A 23,639-nucleotide genomic window follows, 5' to 3' on the forward strand; every position below is an offset into this window, starting at 1 on the left:
ACATCACAGAACAGGGCTGACAACACAACCTGAAACATGTTCACAGTGTCCACAATACCAAAGCTGACAGAGGGGCGATGAAGGGAACAGACCAGTAACCTCCCCAAAAACACTCAATGGCCCCACTTAACTATAGTTCAGTTACCAAACCAAGGCTACGATGCAATAAAGAGACAGCATTAAAACCTGGAAAATCCTGACCAGGCTTCTGAGTGGGTCAGTTCAAAAATCATCATCACAAGCATAGGCTAGACCTTGTACTTGGTAGGTTTGTTTCCTTTGGTAACAGCTGCATTCCCCCCCCCCAAGCTCATGGTATGGTACACCACTCCCCTAAAATTCTAGACTTCCTGCCGATATTATATATATACACATTTTGAGTGGGAGGCAGTTCACACAGAGTTCGCACACATCAGCTGCTGAAAAACAAAAAACTGCACATACAAATGAATACCATGAACACTGCACAGCCTGGCGTGTTTCTGTTGGTGTGACGGGTGATTCTGAGCACTGTGATAAAAAGGTTGACTACTTGTACACGGAGGAACATGGAGAGCGGGACAACCAAGCAGTGAGAAAAGTAGCTCTAACTACCGTATGAAGGAGAGATTTGCTGAAGGCAGGTATAGTGGATTTGGAATGGATTTTAAAAGAAATGTATATGTTCCTAGAGATTAGTGATAAACGTACTAGTGTAAAGGACATTTGAACCCTTAGCCCTTCATGTAACAACTCCCCCTACGTATTACTGGTTCTGACGGCTTTAACCAATAACCTGCCTGTTCACTGAAGACCAGTGGAGCATTTTACCTGAACCTGACCAAATCTGATTATAAATTATGAAATATGTGCGTGTGTGTGTGCGACCGTGTGTGCGCGAGTGCGTTTGCGTGCATGCAAGCATGTGTGTGGGTGCGTCCGAGCGTGTGTGTGTGAGTGCGTGTGCGTGTGTGGGTGCGTGCGAGCATGTGTGTGCGAGCGCATGTGTGTGTGCGTGCGAGTGTGTGTGTGTGCAAGTGCGTGTGCATGGCTCCATGACGGCGTGAACTTGCCTTGACAGAGAGCTGGCACCGAAGGAGCCGCCGCAGGCAAACATAGGGCTGCTCCCCTGGCTGGAGGGCGGGACTAATGTCAGATGGCGGTCAGGAGATTTGGCAGCTGCGATTGGCTGAGACGTGGCGGTCAGGCTGGCGAAGGGGTTATCATCCCGCGACTGGGTGGACATCATGAGAACCTCCATCAGAATCTGGCCAATCAAGTCCTTGAAATCCGCATAGACTGTAGAGAGAGAAAAAAAACAGTAAGAATCCTTCAGATACAACAATAATCACAAGCGCAATAATAATAACAATAAAATACTAAAATGAATAATGATGATATGTTTAGCAGAGGAGAAGTAATTATTTGCGCACTGTACTTGGTTATGACACTAATGACACTACTTTAATGGTGCAGGCTGCAGAAGAGGCGAGCCGTGCGGAAAGGCTCATTAGCCGTGCGCTTCGTGCGCTTCGCGGTCGCCCCACCTTCTTTGGGGTGCTGGTGGAACTCGGTGGCGAGGGAGGGGAGGAAGATGACGTCGCGGTCCCGCTCCTTCCAGGAGACGCGGAGGATCTTGCAGATGAGCTGCAGGGCCTGCTCCTCGGACACGTCCTGACCGGAGGAGTCCTGAAAGGAGATTGCGCGTGAGCGTCTTGAGACGGAGAAACCCAACGGCTGCAGGGAAATAAGTCTGCGCAGACGCTCTTTTCCTTCTGCTCTGCAGCAGCACGCGCACGGTCTTAAAAAGCACCGCGCCGGCTGCGTTTATCAAAATACCATTCAGAGTCACTCCCCTTCAGAGAACTGGTTAAACGCACTTTTAATCCATTCTGAAATCCAAATCAGTTTCTCGATGTGTACCACAAATTTTTATAATACCACAAACTGCCTATGTTCAGTGTTCCTGGTCACATATTATTTATTGGAGCCATTTAGCATAAGAAATATTTTGTTAATAAATTCCAGCTTTAGAATTCATCATTACATATTTACTGAAACCGTTAAGGAGTGGACCGCTTTTAATTTAATGACCAATTCAAACCAGCTGAAAAACTTAAATATCATAGAATGGTCAAATACACAGCAACATTATGATAGATCTGTCTGAATCAGCCAAATAAAATTATGTTTTACAAAAATAAAAACCAATTTCACAGTCCTAACAGATAAAATCAATAACAAGCTCAAGTTCATCACTGAATGGCCAGGCCTTGAGAGCACCCTCCACCGCCGGCCTGTCCCCAGCACGCCTCTACGTTTCAGCGCCAGCTCTACAGATGCTGCAGCTCGCTGACTGACACCCATGGAGCAGACCGGCAAGGATGTTGTCGTGGCAACCGTAATGCATTCTTTCATGAATCACGTCTTTAGAAATCCTTTTGCTGCACTCCGTGTTCCCAAACAATAGATGTACCCATTTCCAACGGTACGCTCTGCGAACAACTGGACTCCGTTTCCAGCTTTATGAAACATCACCCACATTTCAAACATTGTACTGAATAAATTGGAACAATAGGCTGATTAAATATTTTTAAATATCAGCTGTTTGGCATTAATTATTTAATCTACCGATCTTGTTTCACATTACAAAGAAATACAACAGAATAATACCAAAGGTTAAGTACGGAAGTTTCTTTTAAAATAAACCTATTTATCAAAAAGTGACATTTCAAAAATACTGTAACTATTCAACACTTTTCCCTCCTTCTGTTCCCAAATCAGACTGCTATCATCAAATTCTAACATTAGATTCTATCATTAGATTATCTTGTCAGCATAGATGGTCTTGTGCTAGAGACATGTGACAAACTTATTTTCTCAGCTGAACACACACGCACGCACGCACGCACGCACGCACGCACGCACGCACGCACGCACGCACACACACACACACACACACGCACCCACCCACACACACACACACACACACACACACGCACACACGCACACGCATGCTTGGAAGCATGCACGCCTACAACAGCATAATTGGAGTCGTCCTTGAAAATGAGCAGAGTCACCATCGTTGACGATGATGGACATCTGCTGAAGGTCACAGCAGACTCGGCAGCAGATTTGAATATTCCCATTTCGCTCTACCGGTATACACAGGAACACCAAAGCACTACAGGCCTGCTTCTCTGTTTGGGTCACGCCTACCTTGTCGGCCGGGTTCCTCTTCTCCCTGCGATCGTTCTCCTCCACCTCCATGTTCTCTATTCCTGAGTCCACATCCACCTGGGACATGCTGCTGCAGAGGACCAAGAGGAAGGGGAAGAGTGTGAGGAGGTTGACGGGGAAGAGCGTGTTGGTTTCGGAAGAGGAAAAGGAAGAAGAACACAAATGCACCATCACTCGGCATGTTCACTGAAGAGATGGCTAGCCTCACACATAAAATGTCCTAATACAGCTGTAGGACAACACAGGACAACTAACAGCTACTCTATCAGTGTCAAGGCATTTGAGCATGCTTTATGGCCATATTCAAATGAAAAATGTGAAGTTATCACTGATATGAATTTCCTCACGGGTTATTAACATACCTCAAAAGTTTACAGTTTAACCTTAAATCAAAATAAAGTTCAAACATCAAATTTTACAAAAAAATAGCTTCTCAGGGACAACCAATTAAGACCATGATCAAATGAGTCTATAACTTTATCTGCAACATAAAAACATTTTACAATAAAAAGTGGCACAGTACCTATAATAAAAGCTGAGAGACATTAAGAAAGAGGTACCTGCATACCCAAGGCCCATATAAACCCAGGGCCCATATAAACCCAGGGCCAAGGCCCATGTACATCCAGGGCACATATAAACCCAGGATCCATATCCACCCAGGGCCCATATAAACCCAGGGCCCATTTAAACCCAGGGCCCATTTAAAACCGGCAGCAGATTTTCGGCCCCTTCGCGGGACCCGGGCACAGGGCTCACCTCTTTTCACAGGATGCCGTGTCGATGTCCATGCTCTGCGACCGGGACAGGCTCTGGGACTGGGTCTCTAGGCTGTTTGAGGGAGAGCTGGACAGGGAGCTGACCCCCTCGCTGCTCTGGCTCCGATACGCCACCCCTGCGGGGAGGGGGAAGGGGGGAATGTGAAGAAGGTAACATGACACAACTTTTAACTGTCTGGAAGAATAACACAAATACTAGCAGAACTGAAGCATCTGCGTTTACATGGGAAATTACCACATTAGCAGGACATAAAATCTTTTAATTCCCAGGTTCATTGGACAGAAAATCTACACTGAGCATACATTTCACTCAAGGTTTAGGGACACTGGTGCATAAACATTAGCTTAAGAAGCTGAGATGCCAACTGCCATTAACAAGGTGCACTTCCAGCACCGTATAAAGCATCATCTCCATTGAAGGACACTTTTATAACCTTTATAACACATCAGATGAGCGCTCTGGTCCACAATTCCCCTAAGGCAAAAGCTCAACAGCCACTGTTAATATTCTTCTGAAGCAGAGCACAGAGAAATGAGTGTAGATGGGCAGAATGACCCGCCCTCATCATCATGAGCTCTTTTGACCTCACACAGTGAGGTCAGCGAGTGAGGGCCGCCGAACACCGCTGAGCTCATTCCCCTAGTTGCAGTCGGGGGAGGGGGACAAAACGTCTGCAGAAACGCTGCTTTTGCGCAACGCTCCCCTCAAAAATGGACTGCTGCACAAACAGACGTGACAGTACCAGAAAGAGCCATAAATCAGGCGTGTGCCGGCAGCTGGAGAATGGAATAAACGCGCAGTCCCCGACCGCGGGGGTCCCGCTCGCGCACAGCTCAGCGGAAAAACGCGAGACGGAACAACGGAGCGGGCAGGAGAACAAGCTGCGCTCCGGCCTTGGGTTCGGCCCCAGGAACCCCAGGAACCCCCCCCCCCACACACACCCCTGCAAGGCCACAGCGCTGACGGAGGACATAAAGACGTCCGGTGACTAAAGAGAGCGAGCGAGCAGGCCTATCTCACTAACGCAGCACTGGCCTCACGGCCTCACTCACGTTCCCATGGCTTTTAACTGAGCAGACACAGGCAGAGCTCGGTCCGCGGTGACAGCGTGGGAGAAGAGCCTTCATCATGTTGACTGTGCTAAATGTTATTTCAAAGACTACCGATTTCACTGAATGCCGGGCCGTTCTGAAGGAGTCCTTTTACAGGGTGATATTAATTGCACTAATTTTATGCTGTAGGTCACATTAAATGACTTAATGCAGTACAATGTGTACTACTAACACTGCCATACAGAAAAATTTGAGGATAGAGTTTTCAACGTATGGAACAGTTCGCCCGGTTATGTTTGTTTATTTATTTATTTATTAACCTTTAATTATACATCCTCATTTACAGCAATGCCCGGTTAATGCCCCCCAAAGTAGCCTAACGGGCAAGTCTTTGGTCTGTCGGGGGAAACCGGAGTACCTGGAGGAAACCCACACAGGCACAGGGAGAACATGCAAACCCCACACAGAAAGGCCCAGGCTGGGAATCGAGCTCAGGGGTTTCTGATCCATTACTGACACGGCGCAGGATATGCTTTAGTCTACAGGCACACTGTAAGCTTGAATGACCTGTTTGCATACTTGTATACTCATGTTCTCATGTCCTAACACTGTGCCAGTTAGCATATTAATGAAGTCTTGTTTGATTTTGGCATCAATTGGATTTTAAAGACCTTGCTTAACAATTCTGTACGTGCTGAACGCCTTTTCAGTTGATCAAAAATATGTTAGAAACATTTGATATTAACCCTCCTGTTATGTTGCGGGTCAAATTGACCCTTTTTAAAGTTTGAAAATCTAGGAAAAATACTTAAAATTATTTTTTCAGTATGAAACTTCTTCTACTGGCCTTAATTAGTGTAATCAACATTTTAAATGAAAATGGTTCATTTCATGTATTTACAAACCCCCCCTGTATGGGGATTGACCCGGGAACATTTTTGCTGTACCTAAAAAATGAACAGAACAGGAGGGTTAAACAGTTTTGTAGCAGCCGAACTTCCAGGATTTCAGGCTGCATTGCTAAAGCAGATTACGGTCCCTCCTGGTGCATGGAAAACCCCCAGAGGAAACACACAGTACTCCTGCTCTTCTCTCAGTGCGGCTCTGCATCGCCCTCCCCGTCCCGATCCCCTCGCTCAGGCTGCAGACACATGTTCCCAGGCTGCTGCCTGCTGCCTGCTGCCTGCTGCCTCTGCCTGCTGCCTCCAGTCCTGAGCTCCAACGGCGAGTCCTGTTTCCACACAGCTTTAAGTTACTGCTGATTTATGAAGTGCCCCGGCTGGCTCAAACACGCGGGTCTGACTGCGCGCCGAGGACACGGTGAGCAGGACTACGCACGCCAGCACGCTCGGACTGCGGTAAACAGCTCGCGGCTGCTGACAGAGCCCCCCCTCGTACCTGAGGCCCCGATGGGGGAGGTGGCCGGGGTGCCGCTGTGGACACTCAGCCCCAGGCTGTGGGAGGGGGCGTGGGCCGGGGGGTGCGGAGGGACTCCCGAGGGTCCGGGCGGAGGGCCGGGCGGGGTCTCTCTCTGCGGGGACGTTAGGGGGGTGCTGAGGGGCGTGGTGGGCTGTGACGTCTGTCCGCCCGCCAGCCGGGCCAATCGCCTTCTGCGGATCTGCAGCGGGAAGAAACAGCGATTATGCAGCTTCACGTTTACAACACAACACGATGCGCAGCAAGCCCTCATAACAGTGCTGTTCCCTTCTCTGGGCTTAAGGCTCAGGACATGCAAGGGTTAAATAATGCAGGAGAATGAGGTCTGTCATCTCACACAGACCTACTAACTCCACCGTTACACAGATCCCACTTTCCCCAAGGGGGGTAAAAAAGCAAGAGCATTTCCAGCTTTGGTTTAGTGCTCATACAGCCGACTGTACGGATGGAACAGCAACTTTGTTTGTAGAAACAAACACACCCACATCTTCATTTGTTAATCTAATTTTATATCAAAAGACAAAATTAACATAGCAAACAGGTGGAATTGTGAGAAGGATAATGAACTTTTCAAATAAATACTTTGGTGCCTAAACACACAGTGATATTTCCATGCCTGAGTTAGACAATAGATATTAATTTGCCAAGTTATTGTGCAATCAACATCATGGACATTTTAAAAAGCAAAAAAGAATTACTTCAAACAAACTTAAATGTTATCTTTGAAACACTAATTAAAATATGCAGTTTAAAAAAGGACAGTTACATGAATAAATTAGCCTACATTTCACTGGATTAAATACCAAATAAAAAAAGTACTAATTAAACAGAACAAGCTTCCATCAAACTTGCTATATTTGTAATATAATTCTGAAGTATGAGCATTATTTTGGTATTGCTGTTGCTGTTTATATCACCGGGGTTTTTATAAGGCTAAGTGGGCATAACATCTAATATTCATAATACTCAGTAGCCTACTTCAGTAGATTCACTTTAGTACCCTATTCACTGAACATACAGTGAATAGGATACTAAAGTTTTGCTTGCTTGTATTTTCCCAGAGGCCCACTGTATTTTACCAGTAACTCAAGCTATCTTAGACTAAATGTGGAATATTTTCATAATAAAAAGGGGAACAAAACAAACCTGTAACAATGTCATATTGGTAATATTTATTAGTCACACAGATGTTACTGGCTTGCACACATTTAATCTCTGACTACAGTCTACACTGTAACACGGCTCTCTCTCTCTTGGCAGTGTTCGTAGCTGTCTGGGAGAAGTGAAACCGCTAACACACATTAGCGTGCACGACTGTAGATATCTGAAGATAGCTGACTTCTGCAAGCCTTCCTTCCACGGCCGGATATAAGAAAAAAAACATACTTTTTCTTCACTGCAAGAGAAAGCCTAGTTCAGCCGCACAGCTGTACATAAAGGATGCGATGACCTTCCATTAAGACAGCAGCACCCGTATCACTTCGGCCCACCTGAGGACGTGCTGTTAAATTCGGAGAAGAGAACGAGCGGGGGCCGGTTATCAAACACCAGACACAATCGCAAATCCATATTCAGCTCTGGTAGCCGGTCGCCTGGCTCGCCTCTGAGGTTGATTGAATAAAAAGATACATTTAATCAGGTGCTCCTTCCCCCAGCCACAGGGTACTGCATTCGCTCCGGACCGCTCGTCTGTCTGCGCAGACGCACCACACGCAGACTCAGAAACAACGTCTGACCCGGAGCGACTGAAACAGAGAGGGAAGGGCCAGCAAACCAGGACTGCACTTGTTCATCTGAACGCGGGACAGAGCTGCGATCTAAACGCACCGAGCAGATTACAACGGTCTAGAGACAAAAGGCCCGGCCAATCAAATCGGAGGAGTAAAACTGAAAACGAAAGCCACGCTGATCTCCTTAATTCAGTCTGTCTATTCGGGTCCAGACAAACTGGGGGGAGGGGGGGGGGGGTCAAAGCAGGATAAGAGCACAAATCCTTAAACCTCTCCAATGGGATCAGCACCCCAATTGAAGAAACAATATAAATAAGTAGCAATAACTCGCAGTCGCAATAGCAATGCATTTCGAAGTAGCAATAAGGCTTAGGAAGGCCTTCGCGACACGGATTCTCCGCTAACCACCACTAATGCTAACCACACAGCGGCCTGACCATCCCCCTGAATCAAATGCCATGGAACGATCTCCAGAGGACAGCTGCTCATTAGAGCGGCATGCACTGTGCACAGCCTCCAGATGCCCTGGGTTTTAAGGGCAACATTAGCGACAAGGGGAGGAACGCAAACATAAGCACTGCTCCTTCCAAGGCCAAAACGCATTCACATCTTACTGAAACGAGAAAAGAACATCACATGACCTCAACCAACTTTAAAATAACCCAGAAAAGAATAGATATGATGCAGTAACCCCAAACAACCAAAGAGACTGCACATGCAGTACCCCCAAACAACCATAGAGATCACATATGCAGCAGCCTACCCCCAAACAACCATAGAGATCACATAGGCCTAAGCAGTACCCCCAAACAAGCAAAGAGATTACATATGCAGCAGCCTACCCTCAAACAACCAAAGAGATCACATATGCCGTACCCCCCAAACAACCAAAGAGATTACACATCACCAGCATCATATCTGTGTTTTTCTTCATGGTGAAAACTGGTAGGACACCAAAAGCATTTGAAATGAGGTGGTCAGCAGGAATCCAATGTGCCAAACATCATTCTCACAGCCATCCGCTGAAATCAAGATGAGCACCTGGAGCTAAATAAATTCACTAAAGGAGATTTAATGGGATGACCTTGTGGGGCGTTGGCATTTACCTATGCTGCTAAGCCCTCTCATTCCTTCTAGTCACAATGCTATGGCAGGCCAATGCTGCTGGTGTCAGGTCAACAAGTTTGGGGAGCGTATTTCATCAATAAACCTCGCAGACTTGTTTTAAGCAGGTGGACCCTCTTCTGGTAACAAAGGAAGGTGATGACTGCAGCCTGAGAGTCCTGATTTGCAGCAACAAGTCACCGCAAACTGTGAGGCAAGACTAAAAAAAATAATAATAATCTGTGTAACCGACAACCTGATTTCAAATAGCCGCTGTTCAGTTCTCCTCAGAACCATCAACCAATGGGGAGGCTGATTAAGCCTAAAGCCTACAGCCTGCATCCCACATCAGCAACGAAGCATTTATGATGGCATGAAAATAATCTATTGTGCGCGTGCAGACGTCCCCCCACGGCCCCGCCAGCTGAAATTCAGCGTGCTCGAGAACACGCGACGCTGCCCTGCCACTGCAGACGTCTAATAATAAAACGACTGTTCGAGCCCCGGCGCTCAAACAATAGGCTTTTCACTGTGAGCACGGCCCTCGCCGAAATGGCTGCTCTAAATATAGGCCGGAGACCGAAAACAAGGCCCTGCGCTGATCCTGAGGACTAACCTGAAACCCCCACTCATCTCCTCTCTCCCAGCGCCGTTCCTCCGGAGCTGTCCACGGGCCCTTCTGAATGACACGGCCCAGGAGCTCTCCCCACACTCGCTAATGGGTCCCGAGATCTACTCCGCTGAAATTTAATTACTCGCTGAATCCAAAGGCACAGTCTGGCCTAGAAATGAAAATCATATTTTCAGAAGACTGGCCTGGGCCTTTGTCTGGAGGATGGGAGGGGGCATTGGGTTCTGCGATAAAGTAATGCAGTTTAGAACACCGAGTCGTGTAAGCAATTACTTGATGAGTACAATCAAATTGAATACAATAGCACATTTTGACTTTAAAGTTCCCCTTCAATTAAGATATCACCTTATAAACTGCTTAGGAATTTTACAAGATAGCTATTGATTATCTGTACTGAGCTTACAATGTGTCCACAGGGAAAGAAGTTTGATGTGTGTGGAGTATCAAGTTGCAACCCCCTCTTCTTCAGCAGTAAACGCCATCCATTGTTTCACAAACAAACAAAAGCATGTTTGTAGATACCTAACAAGCAAGTTATTTAACTGAAAGCACTTCTGTCAAAATTCTTTATCCTCTGAAGTCACTATCTCCTTTTTAAACTTTGTAACCTTTGACCTTTAAAAAGGCCTTAGAAGATGAGGAATGACCCAGAAAGCAGATTTAAAGACAAATGTTAAAGAAAACAAAATAATGTGCAAGTTGAACCCTTCGGCATTCTGTGTGCACAAATGTAAGCAACATCAGTGGGTGGGACAATTTGACTGACGCATGGTGAAATTGCCATGCCATAAGTGGTGATAAAAGTTGCACTCAATTGATGAATGTTGCAGTGACGGCAGCAGCGTACTGATAAAAGAGGTGGTGACTGGAATTACAGAGCAATGAACTGATTAAACTGCAAGTGAATAAGTGAATGTCAAGGCGATCAAATACACTGCTTTGAAAATTATTTTATCATCTATGGATTATTTAAATTGATAGCATGCTCACACTTACATTTAATTGCATTTTATTTCATGCAACATTTAATTTTATTGCATTTAATTTGATGCAACATTTAATTTATTTGCAATTTACTCAATTCAGCATTTTGTCATTTTTGCTACTTCCACCCCTCATAGTGGATAGCCCATTATCTGCTTTCAAAGACATTAGTGGTCAACTGGACTGAGACAATCGTTTCCTCACTATAAAAGGGGCTGTGAATATAGGCGATGTTGACAGATGAATGGATTCTGAAAGTTAAGGTGACCAGTAGTGCATTTGTCTCTTGCAATAGATGCACAGTAACTGCTCACAACGAAGAAGCTGGAATTTCTCAGCTAAGCACTCTGCTACTGTGACACTGCTGCCCTCAGAACAATAATACTGGCAGCCAAGTACGGCCTGACAACACAGCAAGAAACTCAAGCTGGAATGCAGCGTTTCGTTGGCACTAAAGGCTTCAAGCACAGAATGAACCCAAAAAAAAGCAGTCTCAGGATCTAAGATGCGACCGTGGCCTCCAAAGAAGAAAAGACACTGGGCATCATGTTCAGTTCAGTTTCTTTGACAACACAATTCCCACATTTTCTTTTCTGCTCCAATCAGGAACACCTCGCTGTAACTGTGGGACCGTCCCAAAATCCTGCTGCTGCTGCTGCTCTCCCCTCCAGCAGCCACAAGCCTTTCTGCAAAGGTACTGCATCTGTGCACTGAGCATCTGCTGCAGCTGATACGGGGACAGCAGAGGAGCCCCTTCAACTGCAACAGGCGCCGCTGTTCAACGAGGCGGACGACAGCTTGCTGAAACTCCAGTGAACAATGCCAGGGTTAATTATCGGTCACCCCCGCTAGTCGGCATTAGCATGGCCACAACCAGATCTACATAATGGGGCAGCCAACCCGGCAGAGTCTCAGGTGGACGCGCCAACTCAAAGCCCGCCATTCATGTGCAGTTCTGAAGAACACGCGCCAAGTCCCAATCACACCTAGCGCATAGGCTACATCGCAAAAAGACTTGGATTCACCAGCATTCTTCCTCAAACTGACTATTGAATGTCTCCCATGCTGGAGGAGACCTGCACAGTCTGTCTATGGGAACATTACAGCCATGTTGCTAGGCTACAAAAGTCCCTCTGAGGAAGCAACTGGAACCAACAGCACATATAAATGAAACACTCCACACATGAAGCTAATGTTAACTTTTGCACTGAACTGCAATCCTGTCAGTCAAGACAAGAGCCTTTGTGCAGGAGGCAGCTTCACTATGGTTCAGTGCAAATATGAACACGATGCACGACCTTGTGATAAACTTGTAGCACTTGAATTTAATTCAGACCGTCATTTCCTTTCAGAAAATTTAACCTGGGTCATGGTTCATCCTTATTTCATTCTGGGTTTGTGCCGTTGCTCCTCCAGCCTGAAGATTCAAAAGGAGGGTCAGAAAAATTCATTTCTTCATCTGTCACGTTGGAGGGAATGTGCTCGACTATATAGAAAAAAAACACACCATTACATGAAGAAAACGAAAACATAGTCTAGCAGCTCATAGCCCTTACAAAGGTTTCCCCTTCATGGTGTATGTGTTTCTCCTCACCTTTGAGTTGCATATTTTCTCACATTATACAAATGCTGAGTCTGGCCTTTCAGGAAAGTGGGTGTCATGCAATTTCCCTGCAGTAGCTCAAGTCGTTTGTTCCTGGTGTGATAAAATGTGACTTCATGCACAAAGAGGATCATGGGAATACAAGAACAAGATAAAACCCCATTTTCCACTGCAAAATCCAAACTACGCTACGACAAGCTGGATCCTACAGCTGGCAGGAAATGCTCTTGCTTTGCTGCAGTGCTCTTCCTGGTGCTGGCACCTACCCAGATCACCAAGATCATCTGGACCAAGCCTGATTTAAAAAGTTTTTTTTTTAATTTAAAAAAAGATTCCACATTACTTCAGTCTACCTCTGCCATTTTGCTGTGATGAGCGACAGCATCTTTTCCGTGTCCCCACAGTTTTAGAAGCAATGCAAAAGGAAGCTATGAGTTAGCACATTGCTGACTCCTCCCACAGCTTGCTTTGAAAATGAGCCATTCAGTTATGTGAAACCACCAAGAGCATAAGCAAGACAAAACCGTCCCAGTTCTACTGAGGAGAAAGGTATTCTTGAAGCTTGGTTATTAGCCTTTAGAGAAGGAGAGAAGGCCACAAATGTAAGCCATGATCCAGATTTTGTGTTTTTCCGTTAAGATTCCAATTAAAACATTTTCAAATGGAAAAACTTCTGGTCAAACAGGCTAATCCATAGTTTAAAAAGAAAAAGTGAAAGTAGCTCAATCTTAAACTGATAAGCAACTGGGAAGCTCAGCAGTACCAGATACTAACTGCATTCGTCTGAACAGGGAGTGCTGGGAAAACCAGGGTGAAACCTGACAGAAGAGAATTACTCTAAAATCAGAACACAACATGTCTGAGGATCACTGCAGATCTTTGGGCCTTCCAGAAGAATCTACAACATCACCACTGCCACTAGGAAAGCAGACAAAGAAGTGCTAATACTTAAAGTACAAAAAGAAAGGATGAAGCTGAAAAAGGAGAATGCTCCTGATGTTTATAATGTTCAAAAACTTGACAACACTGGATTGAGTCAGCGCATTTTCATTTAGCACAAAAGAGAACGAGCAAAGTTCAAAAGGTGTTTACCGGCGCTACATAATGCTAAACTCTGCTATATATAAATGTATAATTACTTTTGTCAAAGTAATTCTAAAATACTGGACTGCCATCTGCATCACAAATGGAACAATTCCAAAAAGTCCTTTTTTTTTGCTATTAACATGAATGTTTGTTAATAAACCAGCCAAGCCCTACCTACCGTCTTCCAGACTGAAAATATTACCATTATTTGCTATTAAGTGTGGAAAAACCCTTCTTCATACAAATAACACTCATGCCTTTTTCTCTTACATTCTGTTTACCTAAAGGGGAAATCCAGGCCAGTCTAATTATACTGAACTCTGCTTGGGTGTGTGCTTTTATTTTTCCACCACTAATAAAAAGTCATCTTTACTTTTGCTTTTGCTATAGTTTACCTCCTGAATACTTCGGTCAGTATTTTAGCATTTTATCCCTTTATTTATTCATAATTTTCACCACACATATTCTATTTAGGTAGTTGTGATTGTTTATGTTTATTGTTGGTTTATTTTGCTTTATTGCATGGCAAAATGTTCTTTATATAGCCTGAGGTCTTGCATTCTTGCTGAATATCAAATTATTCACTGGCACAGTAAAAGTAGCCTATACCTATTGCTTTACAGATTTACAGTGCATTCAGAGCTCTCTGTGATACAAAGCAATGCCTCTATATAATTTTCCAAAATAAGTGTAAATAGTTTTCACACAGATGCATGCATCTTATACAACGTATCAAAGCACAGGGCCCATGTCCCATTTTGCATCATTTCTCAAGTATGGTCATCTGAAGTGGCACAAGCATAACAAAGCAATTTTACACAGAGCCTTGACCTTGTAAAACATATTACTTCGAATGTTTTCTCAGTAACTAGGCCATACACTGCTACAGCAGGTAATCTGTGAGTCTGAAGTTGATTCCTATGAGCCAGAACAATGAGTGCACCTCTTGCCTCAAATTTACCCATTTAGCCCTAAAATGAAAATGAGATTTATCCAAACTTTCGATCCTTTCAGGTTCCATGGGCATTACATTGCTATAATGCAGGCCACAACCCCGAGCTGCATAACCTTTGAGAGAGAGCAATGCTGTAATAGACTTCCAAAAACATAACAGAGACATAACTGCTTGTGAGATTTATGACAATACCTTCTGATAATAAACTGAGAAATACTCCATATCTGATTCATGCTCCATTTCCAGGAGAAGGCTGATAAGGAGTTGGCACTTTTCCTTTCTCTACCATTAGTCTAAACATGAGAATACAGTAATGAGGAGGGTCCTTTTGCCCTACCGGCTTTGAATGTGTTATGTTAATTTAAAAGATGTACCTGCTTAATGAAACACATTTGACTGCAATAGGCGCTGGTTATGGCATCCTTTCATTTGTTTTGTCCAGCTGGGCTCGCAGTTAATTGTGTTTGTCTGAGCTGTTAACCGGATACTGACCATAATTTCATACCCCTTCATTTAACCTGCCACAGTCTGTTTGAGAAGAAACATGATATTCTAAGCGCATCCAATATTCACTGGTTGTCGATTCTGAATTTTTTACTAGTATCTGCCACCCAAACGCAAACTGGGATATGCCTATATTTACCTTATAATTATTTGTCCCATGACCTATTATTGTGTATAATTGCGTTATCATTTATATGTAATTTTTGAATTATTTGTGCACTGACCTATAGAACAATTACACTTAAGTCAATATGAATACTTGTCGGAACCACGCTTACTTGTACAGAATGGACAAGCTAATAGAAATATCTTGCCAAAATACCCTTTCTTACATTCTGTTAAAGGATGAAATATTTGCTGATCTTGTAACCTAAAGGTCACAGGTCCGATTCCCAGGTAGGACATTGCCATTGTACCCTTGATCAAGGTACCTGACTTGCATTGCTTCAATATATATAGCTGTAATAAAGGATGCAATGTAAATGTTTGTGTCACTCTTATTAAGAGTGTCTGCTAAATGCCTGTATGTATGTAATGTAATGCTATTCCATTAACAGCTGAATAAAATAAGAACTGATCTGAAAGTAAATGCTGGAAATAGACTACTTTTAAACATGTAGGCCTAATTCATGACACAGCGACTTAAGTATTCTGCTGTTCATTTCTGTTCATAAAACTGCCTCTTCCATGCGTATTATTGTCATTTTGATTATCATTATTGCCATTTGACTGAGGAGAAACCCAGCTTCATGTATGTACAATTAGCAAAACAGTAAGGTGGTTAAGTAATTCAGCATTAGGTTGTCAAATATATAGAATAACGAAGTAAAAACTTTCCACCTCCATCAGAGAACAAGAAGCTAGGCTTAAAAAAGTTATAGGACAATTGTATCAATACATTTGTCATGGATAACAAATGCATTGTGATCAAAGTCAACTGAACGTGTGGTCAAACTGATTTATGTGTTTTAACCACATATTCTGCATTTAAGAGTACTGAGAACATCTGTTGTTAGAACCAGAAGTGTCATCAACGGAGCTCCTTGTCATCCAGTATAATGAAGACATTCCTCTGTTTTTCTCTATATTCAAAGGAATAATGTTAATTGGCTGTTATCCTCACCTTGAGTCACATAAATAACTAATGTAGCCACAGCTTCAACCCCAGGTTGCTCCATCACAAGGACTCAATATGCAAGATAATTTCACGAAGCAGCAATCATTACAAAGAATGATACAGTATAAATGTGGGTTGATCTCAATTATGTACTGTAGACAATCCAAACACAGCTTATTTGGACTGCACCGATGTTTGGCTCTTTTCAATTTACCAGCCTAGGTAGCCAATTCTAGAATGTGGTAGTAAATGCGCCTCACTGTATTGCGTTTTCTCAAGCAAAACTCATTGGCAACTATGTTGCTGAATACATTTAGTCAAACTAAATAAATAAATAAATAAATAAATAAATAAATAAATAAATAAAAACCAAAAATTTGACAATGAGCTGCCAACCACAAAACAGTAAAATAACCGTTATCGATAGATAAGAAAACTACCTAGCTAGGTAGCTATTTGATAGTGGTGAATACATGTTTATATGGTAGTTACAGTTCTAATTTGCTAATTTGAATAAAATCTGCTCAGTTCATAATTTATATTGGCCACAGTCGTCAAAATTAGGGTTTCCGTTTCAACTAGCATGCACACCAATACAACAGCTAGGCTTCACCTTCAAACATAGACCAACTAATGCATACTTGGTCACAAAATATTTTATTCACAACGTACGACGCAGCACAGTAATGAACCACTATTGTGAAGAAAGGCGATTAAGAACAAACACACCAGCCGTACTGGCAAATTTAACGAGAAAGACTTTAAGGTACAAACAAGTGCAGAGGCTTCTATTTTCAGATTGCACAATAGCTATCTCACAAGCTAACGTTATCTACACGACCAGCGAATATTTATATCTGAGTAGCTCTGGCCAACATAAGACCCATTCGACGCGACTTTGACTCAGTAAATACAACATATAAGACAGAGACGCATGTAGCTAATCGGGGCACTATAGAGCCAGTTAAGATGTTAGTTGCCGTTAGCTTGCTATAACTTCATGTACAATGGAGCCCCTTGGCCCGGCTTCCTAGCAAACGTTACTGTACCTCAGTTGCGTTAGCTATCCGGGTTAGCGATAGCCTGTTGGTTGGCCACCACAGCTCTTGTGCAAACAACACCTTTCCAGTCAGTAATCACGAAATAAATATTCACAGAAAAAAATAAAATTCCCACTCTTACCTCATCGGCACTAAGTTCCTCCATAGCTTTCCTTGTAATTTTAATCTCACTCTTATCGGTATCCTTCTCTTCCAATTGATCTAGCTAGCTAGCTAATATGACCAAAAGTGCATAGTCTTACAAGTATTTCAAATTGACGAATGCCTTTTTTTATCTTACTATATGTATGTTTAAATATAAAGGAACTGTAATTGTATATTGCTCCGTTTTACGGATTTTTCTTTTCGATCCAGTAAAGAATGAAACAAACACAAAGTATTATTCATCAAAACAACAACGCGGCCATTTTGGAACTGGAGTCACGTGACAGGGGTCTGGGATATTCCGAGCTGGCAAGTCCAGAGAGCCAATCACCGGGTGACTGCGCACACAGCAACAGAGCAATGGGCGGCGCTTCCGCTGTAATTTCTAGTGACCGTAAAGCTAGTACAACAGGAGGGTTTTTGTCTGAACGTCATTGTGCGACTGAAAGTGTTGTGTGATGTAGTGTTTTGCTATAGAATGGCCTGCTGATTGTAGCTTCTACAGGCTATGAGGTTAAATTCTTCGTGTTTGTCTGCACATGGAGTGGCCAGTTCAGGATGTGTGTGGGTCCAGCTGCTGAATGCGTTTCTTGTAGTAATGATGGGGGAATGAGGAGCTTGAACAAATAGTTTGCTGCAATGTCCTCCTTTAGATTTTTTTTTTACAAATATGTGATTTCATGAACAATAAACTTAATTATATCTGATATCTTTTTTTATTTGCTTCTATTTTCAAAGCATTAGGTACCCCTGCAATATGTTCATTTTACTTCAAACCTAACTGTCCTTTTGATTGATCCCTCTGTCTCCATGACAACACAAATAGAATGAAGATAATTTTGCAGCAAAAGTGGATGAAATTCTCAGGCTACAAAGGAAGCACAAAGTGTCCGCTGTCATGGAATATATGACAGTTTTTCTTTAAGATATGCATTAAAATGGAGACTAAAAAAACATAAAAACATGCAAAATCAGTAACAATGCAGCCATTTCACCAAGGACCAGTTCAGTTAATCTCTAGTTCATGATGCAAAAACTGCTATATTACTCTTACATGGTGACAAAAATATGTCTGCAACCTAGGTTTACAAGTAGAGGAATAGCCCTCATATTATGCTAATATTATGCCAAACCAAAACTTAAAGAAGTCGCTATCTGCTTGTCAGAAAGCTGCACATAAGCTATTCAAATATTTTGTGCTTCTGTGTTCAATATTTTGTGCATCTGTGTTTAAGTGGAAAACAGCTAAATACATTTCAGAGTAGGACCAAATGTTATCTGTTAGAGTTGAATTAACACTTGATATTTTAATGTGTAGATGCACATAGCATATATGCTGGTCTGAGCTAAAGTATTGTATATAGCTTCTGTGTGTCACTTAGTCTACAATTTTATAAGAACGAAACATTGATAATTGGAAAAATATCTGCGACATTGTCAGCATTATACTTCATAAAAGGGAAAAGTGTGACTGCTCCAAACACCTCAGCCTGGGAATTTTGTTTAATGAGTCAATGTATAGGATTCAATTAACAATTGTTGAGCGACATCATCAGTGAGAAACTCAGAGAAGCAGGTGAGAGACAGTGAATAAAGTAATGACCCAGCTAACACTGAAAGAAAAAAATAATGCTCACTCTAGAGGAAAGAAATAATTGCATCCTCGGCAGAGAAAGAAAAAATATCTTTATAAAAGGAAACTGACTAAATTAATCAACCATTTTACCATAGCTCTACACTGGATCCCCGTTAAATATTTTATTGACATCAATGTACTGCTTCAAACCTAATAGATTGTCAGTGGACTAGGCACTTTATCTGAAAGAACTTCATTTCCTATGGAAACCTACTTGAGCTCTCCACTCCCAAGGAGCTGGCTGCATTACTGACTGTTATGCTTACAGCAAAAGCAGCCGATAGACCTTTTGTTTTCAGTGTTTGTTTATGTATTCAATAGAGGGGGTAATTTAAGCTCATGACACCTCTGCACATCGCCTTTTCAAATAAAAAAAGGTAATCTAAGATAATTCTAACAGAGCTTGGTCTACATGCACTACCTGTGACAACGCCGTGGCACGTTATAATTAATACCCTTTAATTGCATGGACTCTTTTATGTCAAAAATTTTACAAGCTCTCAAATTACGTTATTACAATTATCTTATAATATTATTGGTAGATAAATTATTTAGATTAGTATTTACCTTGTTGTGAGATTTGGCAGCACAAAGCTTTGTACAGAGACTTCTATCTCTTTTGAAATCACATCAGCCACTACTATACTCATATTGACTATGATGACTATGAACACAATACTATGATGAAATATTGTTTCATTTGAAAAATCGAACTTCATACTATACTTATCCAGCTCAATAGGTGATGGAAATGCTTTCATCTGCAGCATAGGTGTTTGTCACCAAATGTCCCTGACCTTCCAAGGAGAACACCTACGTGACAGTCCAATTATACTGTAAGATTAGGCTAAAATGGCTTTCTGTACAGCTAGATATTTTTCAGATGTCCAAACTGCTTTTTCCCAGAATATGATTTCACAGAGAAAAGGTGACACAGAAAAAAGCCGTGCCAAGCAACCTCACGGGCTTCATTCAAACCAGGGAATACAGACAAAGAAAGTGATGAGATGGGGACCTCTACAGCTCAATATGCAGGCTACAATATTTCGTCATCATTATGAAAAAACATGTATAGATTCACAATGCAGGGAAAAACTAAGGACATTCAGTGCACACTTATCTCTGTTTTTAAAAATAAAATGCTTTGTTCACAAATTAGTCACAAAATATAATTATGGGCCAAGAGAAGATCAGTGTTTGTTGATTTAAATTCCAATATAAATTCTTGAATTGAACAGGAACACATACAAGAAATAATAATAATTATTTCAATTCAATTTCAAGTATACCTTTCCTAGTTTGAATCTGAGCCTGTTGTACAATTTAAGCATCGCTGAGCATTCCATTGGAGGCTTCCCAGGGAAATTCCTTTCCATCCAAAATTTTGAAAAATTGTTCTTAATGTCCAAGAAATTTTTTAGGCGCTCAGTATGGCCTAAAACAGGGTAATTGGGTAGACATGTTTGGAGACTTTGTTGTAATCTTCTCGCTGACCGATGTGGTTAACTATCACTAGAATAATATAACCACTTACCTTGATCCTTCCCTACATGCCTCTCATACACTAAAAACACTCAAAACATTTAATCCAGTTATTATTCAAATCTTAAAAAAAAAATTATTATGGATTAAGAAAAAAATACTAACAAAATGAAAATTAAAAATAGCTTTATCAGCTGACATTCTCCGACCTTGTCATATCTGCCATGTAGGCATGAATGCTATCAATATTTTCACATATTACATGTTGACAAGTGTCTTGCTTTTAGCCAATTACAACTGCAGAACAGAGAGTCTTGAAGTCTTGTAAGACAGGGGACAATAATGCAAATGTCCATTGCAGATTAAAAGTATTCTGTAGCAAGAAACCTTCATGGCAACTACATTTCTCAAAACAACCAAAATACATTTTTTGCCTTTTTTACCACTTCCATGAAAACAGCACTTAACAACACACACAAAAAGGAAATACATTTATTTTTTTACTTATGAGTTTGAAACATGACAGATTTGAAAGGGCAATGTGTAAATATCACAGTTGATTGCTATATTTTCCAGCATGCAAATGCAGTGAATAGTATCTGTGGTTAGTATCCGCTGAGAGGAATGTCACATATTACAAAGAAAATACATTTGTTTCTAGTTTCCCTAGATAAAATAGCAACAGCAACAATTACCCAGAGACTGGGCAGTCTAATGCTGAGATAACACAATATTAACCTTCATATGTTACTCGCCATTATCTTACAGGGTGATGGGTTTATATCCAATTATATATCCTTAGTGTACTTGAATTATGTGCTGCGCTGCTATTTAAAGCCCCAGACTAAAATTGGCATAAAGACCATGCGCTCAAGAACTCCTTTTGTAAACTTGCTTGCAGACTTGCTTCTCACAGCGAAGTTCCTTTGAAAGAGCAATACAGAAAGAAAAGGCATTAGGAAAGTTTGCCATAACAAGAATTTTGAATGCTTGTGTTTCTATAGCTGTAGATGTTTGGTCATACAAAACTAAATATCAGCAGTTTAAGAAGCAACTGCCATTTGTAATGCTATAGCTGGTGGTATCTCCCAGTAAAATGGAAAAGCCTTTACCAGGTGGAGCTTGTCTTCCTCTATCCAATGCGTCCAGCCTCGGTTTTTCTTCTCTCCCCTCTGCACACACACCAGTCTGCCATTGTCCCAGTTCACCACTGTCTACACAGTTTCGACATACAGTATATTATATGTCAAAACTATAACACGTCAATTTTAATATATCCATGCACAGTACATCACGTTTCATTGTTATACATCACTGATAAGCTGCTGTATTACAATGATGTACTGTGTAAAATACCCAGCAGTTCCTCTACTGTTTTAAAATGCATCCAATTTAAACACCTAAACAAAGTCTGCAGCTAGTATTTGTTTTATCTGCTAACAAATGGATAAAATAACAAGGATGAGATCACCTTATAGGGTACCACCCAAGAGACAGGCTGTGGGACACATTTAGACATAAATGTTGTACTTTTAGATGCGTGCTGAATTGCAATGGGTGATTAAAGCAGTATGTGTTTGAGGGGCGCTGAATCACTGAATGTCCTTTTCACCTGGCACTTCCTGTTGTCCAGTCCTTTGGTCACCTCCTCATATTCCTCCCCAATCTTGAAGGAGCATGTGTAGTTCCTGAAGGTGCTGTATGTTTTAATGATAAAGCAGTCCCCGTCCTGCTCTACGACCTTCTGCGGCTTCAGTACTCCTGCGATTTTGCGTGTGGCAAAGTCAATTCCTGCAAGAACACAAAAAAACCTGGGAGGTTATGTCAGAACACAACAGCCTCCAGGGCAGTTAATGATAGAGCTACTTCACAGGAAGGACCTCTATTGTCCTTCTCTGCCATTTTACTGGAATAAAAATGGCAATTATCAACTAAGCAAAAGTTCACACTGACTCACCTTACACGTTCGCAAGAACTGAATGGCAGGAAAAGTGGGAATATCTTTAGAATTCTTTCCCCCATAGTACAGTCAATAGGTCATTTCCTAAAAAACTCGGAGATAATAAAGTAGCCATCTTCTGAAGGTTAAATATATCTGCCATTAAAATGATGTATTCATAAGAACCCATGCAGATTTATGCTGTTGGTAACATAGGTAACACGATCATCACCAATTTGAGTTTAATAACCGTGGAAGGTCTTGAAATAAATGCAGGATTAAACTAATCAAAATATATAACCTTATTTAAATTACCTTGGTCTTTTACAATTAAAAACATATGTACAATGTACAAGGTTTCTAAACTTCGATTGAGTACTTGTCCAAATGTCTTATTTGACAAAAATAAAACAAAAATTGAAAAATGATAAAATAAAATAAAAATCGCAAATAAGCGTCATTTAAAAGACTCTAAAAACTTTATGGAAACTGCGTTTTGTTCGTTTGTCTGTTGTTTAACGATAGAAGGCGCTACCTCCGAAAAATATCTGTAGTTCATTTTTTCACAATCCCTTGTTATTAACAAAAGGTCACAAAAATGATAGTTAATGCTAGCAAAATAAAAAATACCACTGTACACGCAACGAACTGCACATGTCAGCCTGCTGATTACCAGTAGGCTAATTTGAAGTACTTCTTAATAACAGATGCACATACCCAGCGCTACCATGTAACCTTCAAAGTTATCGTTGCTGACAATGTCCCAAGTGCCGTTGTAGTCCGCAGACATGCTTATGGCGAAGTTGGACACCTGAAGTCAGAATCGTAGCAAAGCAACAGCAGGTTGGCCAGCGGGCTTCAAACTGAAATCAGTTCACTGAATACAAGCGGTTTTTAAAACCACTGAATGGGAAGAGGGTATGTAGGGGCCACTTCAATCTCTTTTTTTTTCTGTGTTTAGAAATGTGGGTAATAGGTGAACAACTGGTGAAAGGGGCACGCAGGACAAATGTGAGCTGAACTTTCACACATGTTCTACAGCTATTCCGGACACAGTGACCTCAGTGGAAGCAGCCTAATGAGGGGCGGTACACTACTTTTTGCACAATTACCAAAGACAATCGACTTTGTTTAGTAAAGTGAAAAATTAATAACAAGAAAATGCAATAAACATA

The 23,639-nt window shown here is 41.9% G+C and overlaps 2 protein-coding genes across 4 annotated transcripts in view; both read right to left on the reverse strand.

Moving 5' to 3' along the window:
- The window catches only part of ube4b (ubiquitination factor E4B, UFD2 homolog (S. cerevisiae)), a 36,811-nt gene extending 19,121 nt beyond the window's left edge, over positions 1-17,690 (reverse strand). For 2 of the 3 annotated variants that reach the window (XM_064303857.1, XM_064303856.1), the window contains exons 1-6: positions 17,385-17,690; positions 6,450-6,669; positions 3,979-4,114; positions 3,199-3,289; positions 1,527-1,668; positions 1,053-1,278 (exon numbers count right to left, since the gene is read on the reverse strand). In XM_064303857.1, coding sequence (XP_064159927.1) covers positions 1,053-1,278; positions 1,527-1,668; positions 3,199-3,289; positions 3,979-4,114; positions 6,450-6,669; positions 17,385-17,408 — 839 coding nt within the window. In that variant the 5' untranslated portion in view covers positions 17,409-17,690. The remainder of the gene's footprint in view (positions 1-1,052; positions 1,279-1,526; positions 1,669-3,198; positions 3,290-3,978; positions 4,115-6,449; positions 6,670-17,384) is intronic. The other variant, XM_064303858.1, reaches the window with a different exon arrangement.
- A 3,313-nt stretch (positions 17,691-21,003) lies between these two features.
- LOC135238443 (retinoid-binding protein 7-like) lies at positions 21,004-23,418 on the reverse strand. Its single transcript, XM_064306342.1, has 4 exons — positions 23,182-23,418; positions 22,138-22,316; positions 21,638-21,739; positions 21,004-21,449 (listed from the first exon to the last, which is right to left on the reverse strand). Exons 1-4 carry the CDS (start codon positions 23,252-23,254, stop codon positions 21,396-21,398), a joined length of 408 nt encoding a protein of 135 aa, XP_064162412.1. The 5' UTR covers positions 23,255-23,418; the 3' UTR covers positions 21,004-21,395.
- Between the last annotated feature and the right edge of the window lie 221 nt (positions 23,419-23,639).

Source organism: Anguilla rostrata, chromosome 13 (assembly GCF_018555375.3).
Source record: "Anguilla rostrata isolate EN2019 chromosome 13, ASM1855537v3, whole genome shotgun sequence".
Lineage (NCBI taxonomy): Eukaryota > Metazoa > Chordata > Actinopteri > Anguilliformes > Anguillidae > Anguilla > Anguilla rostrata.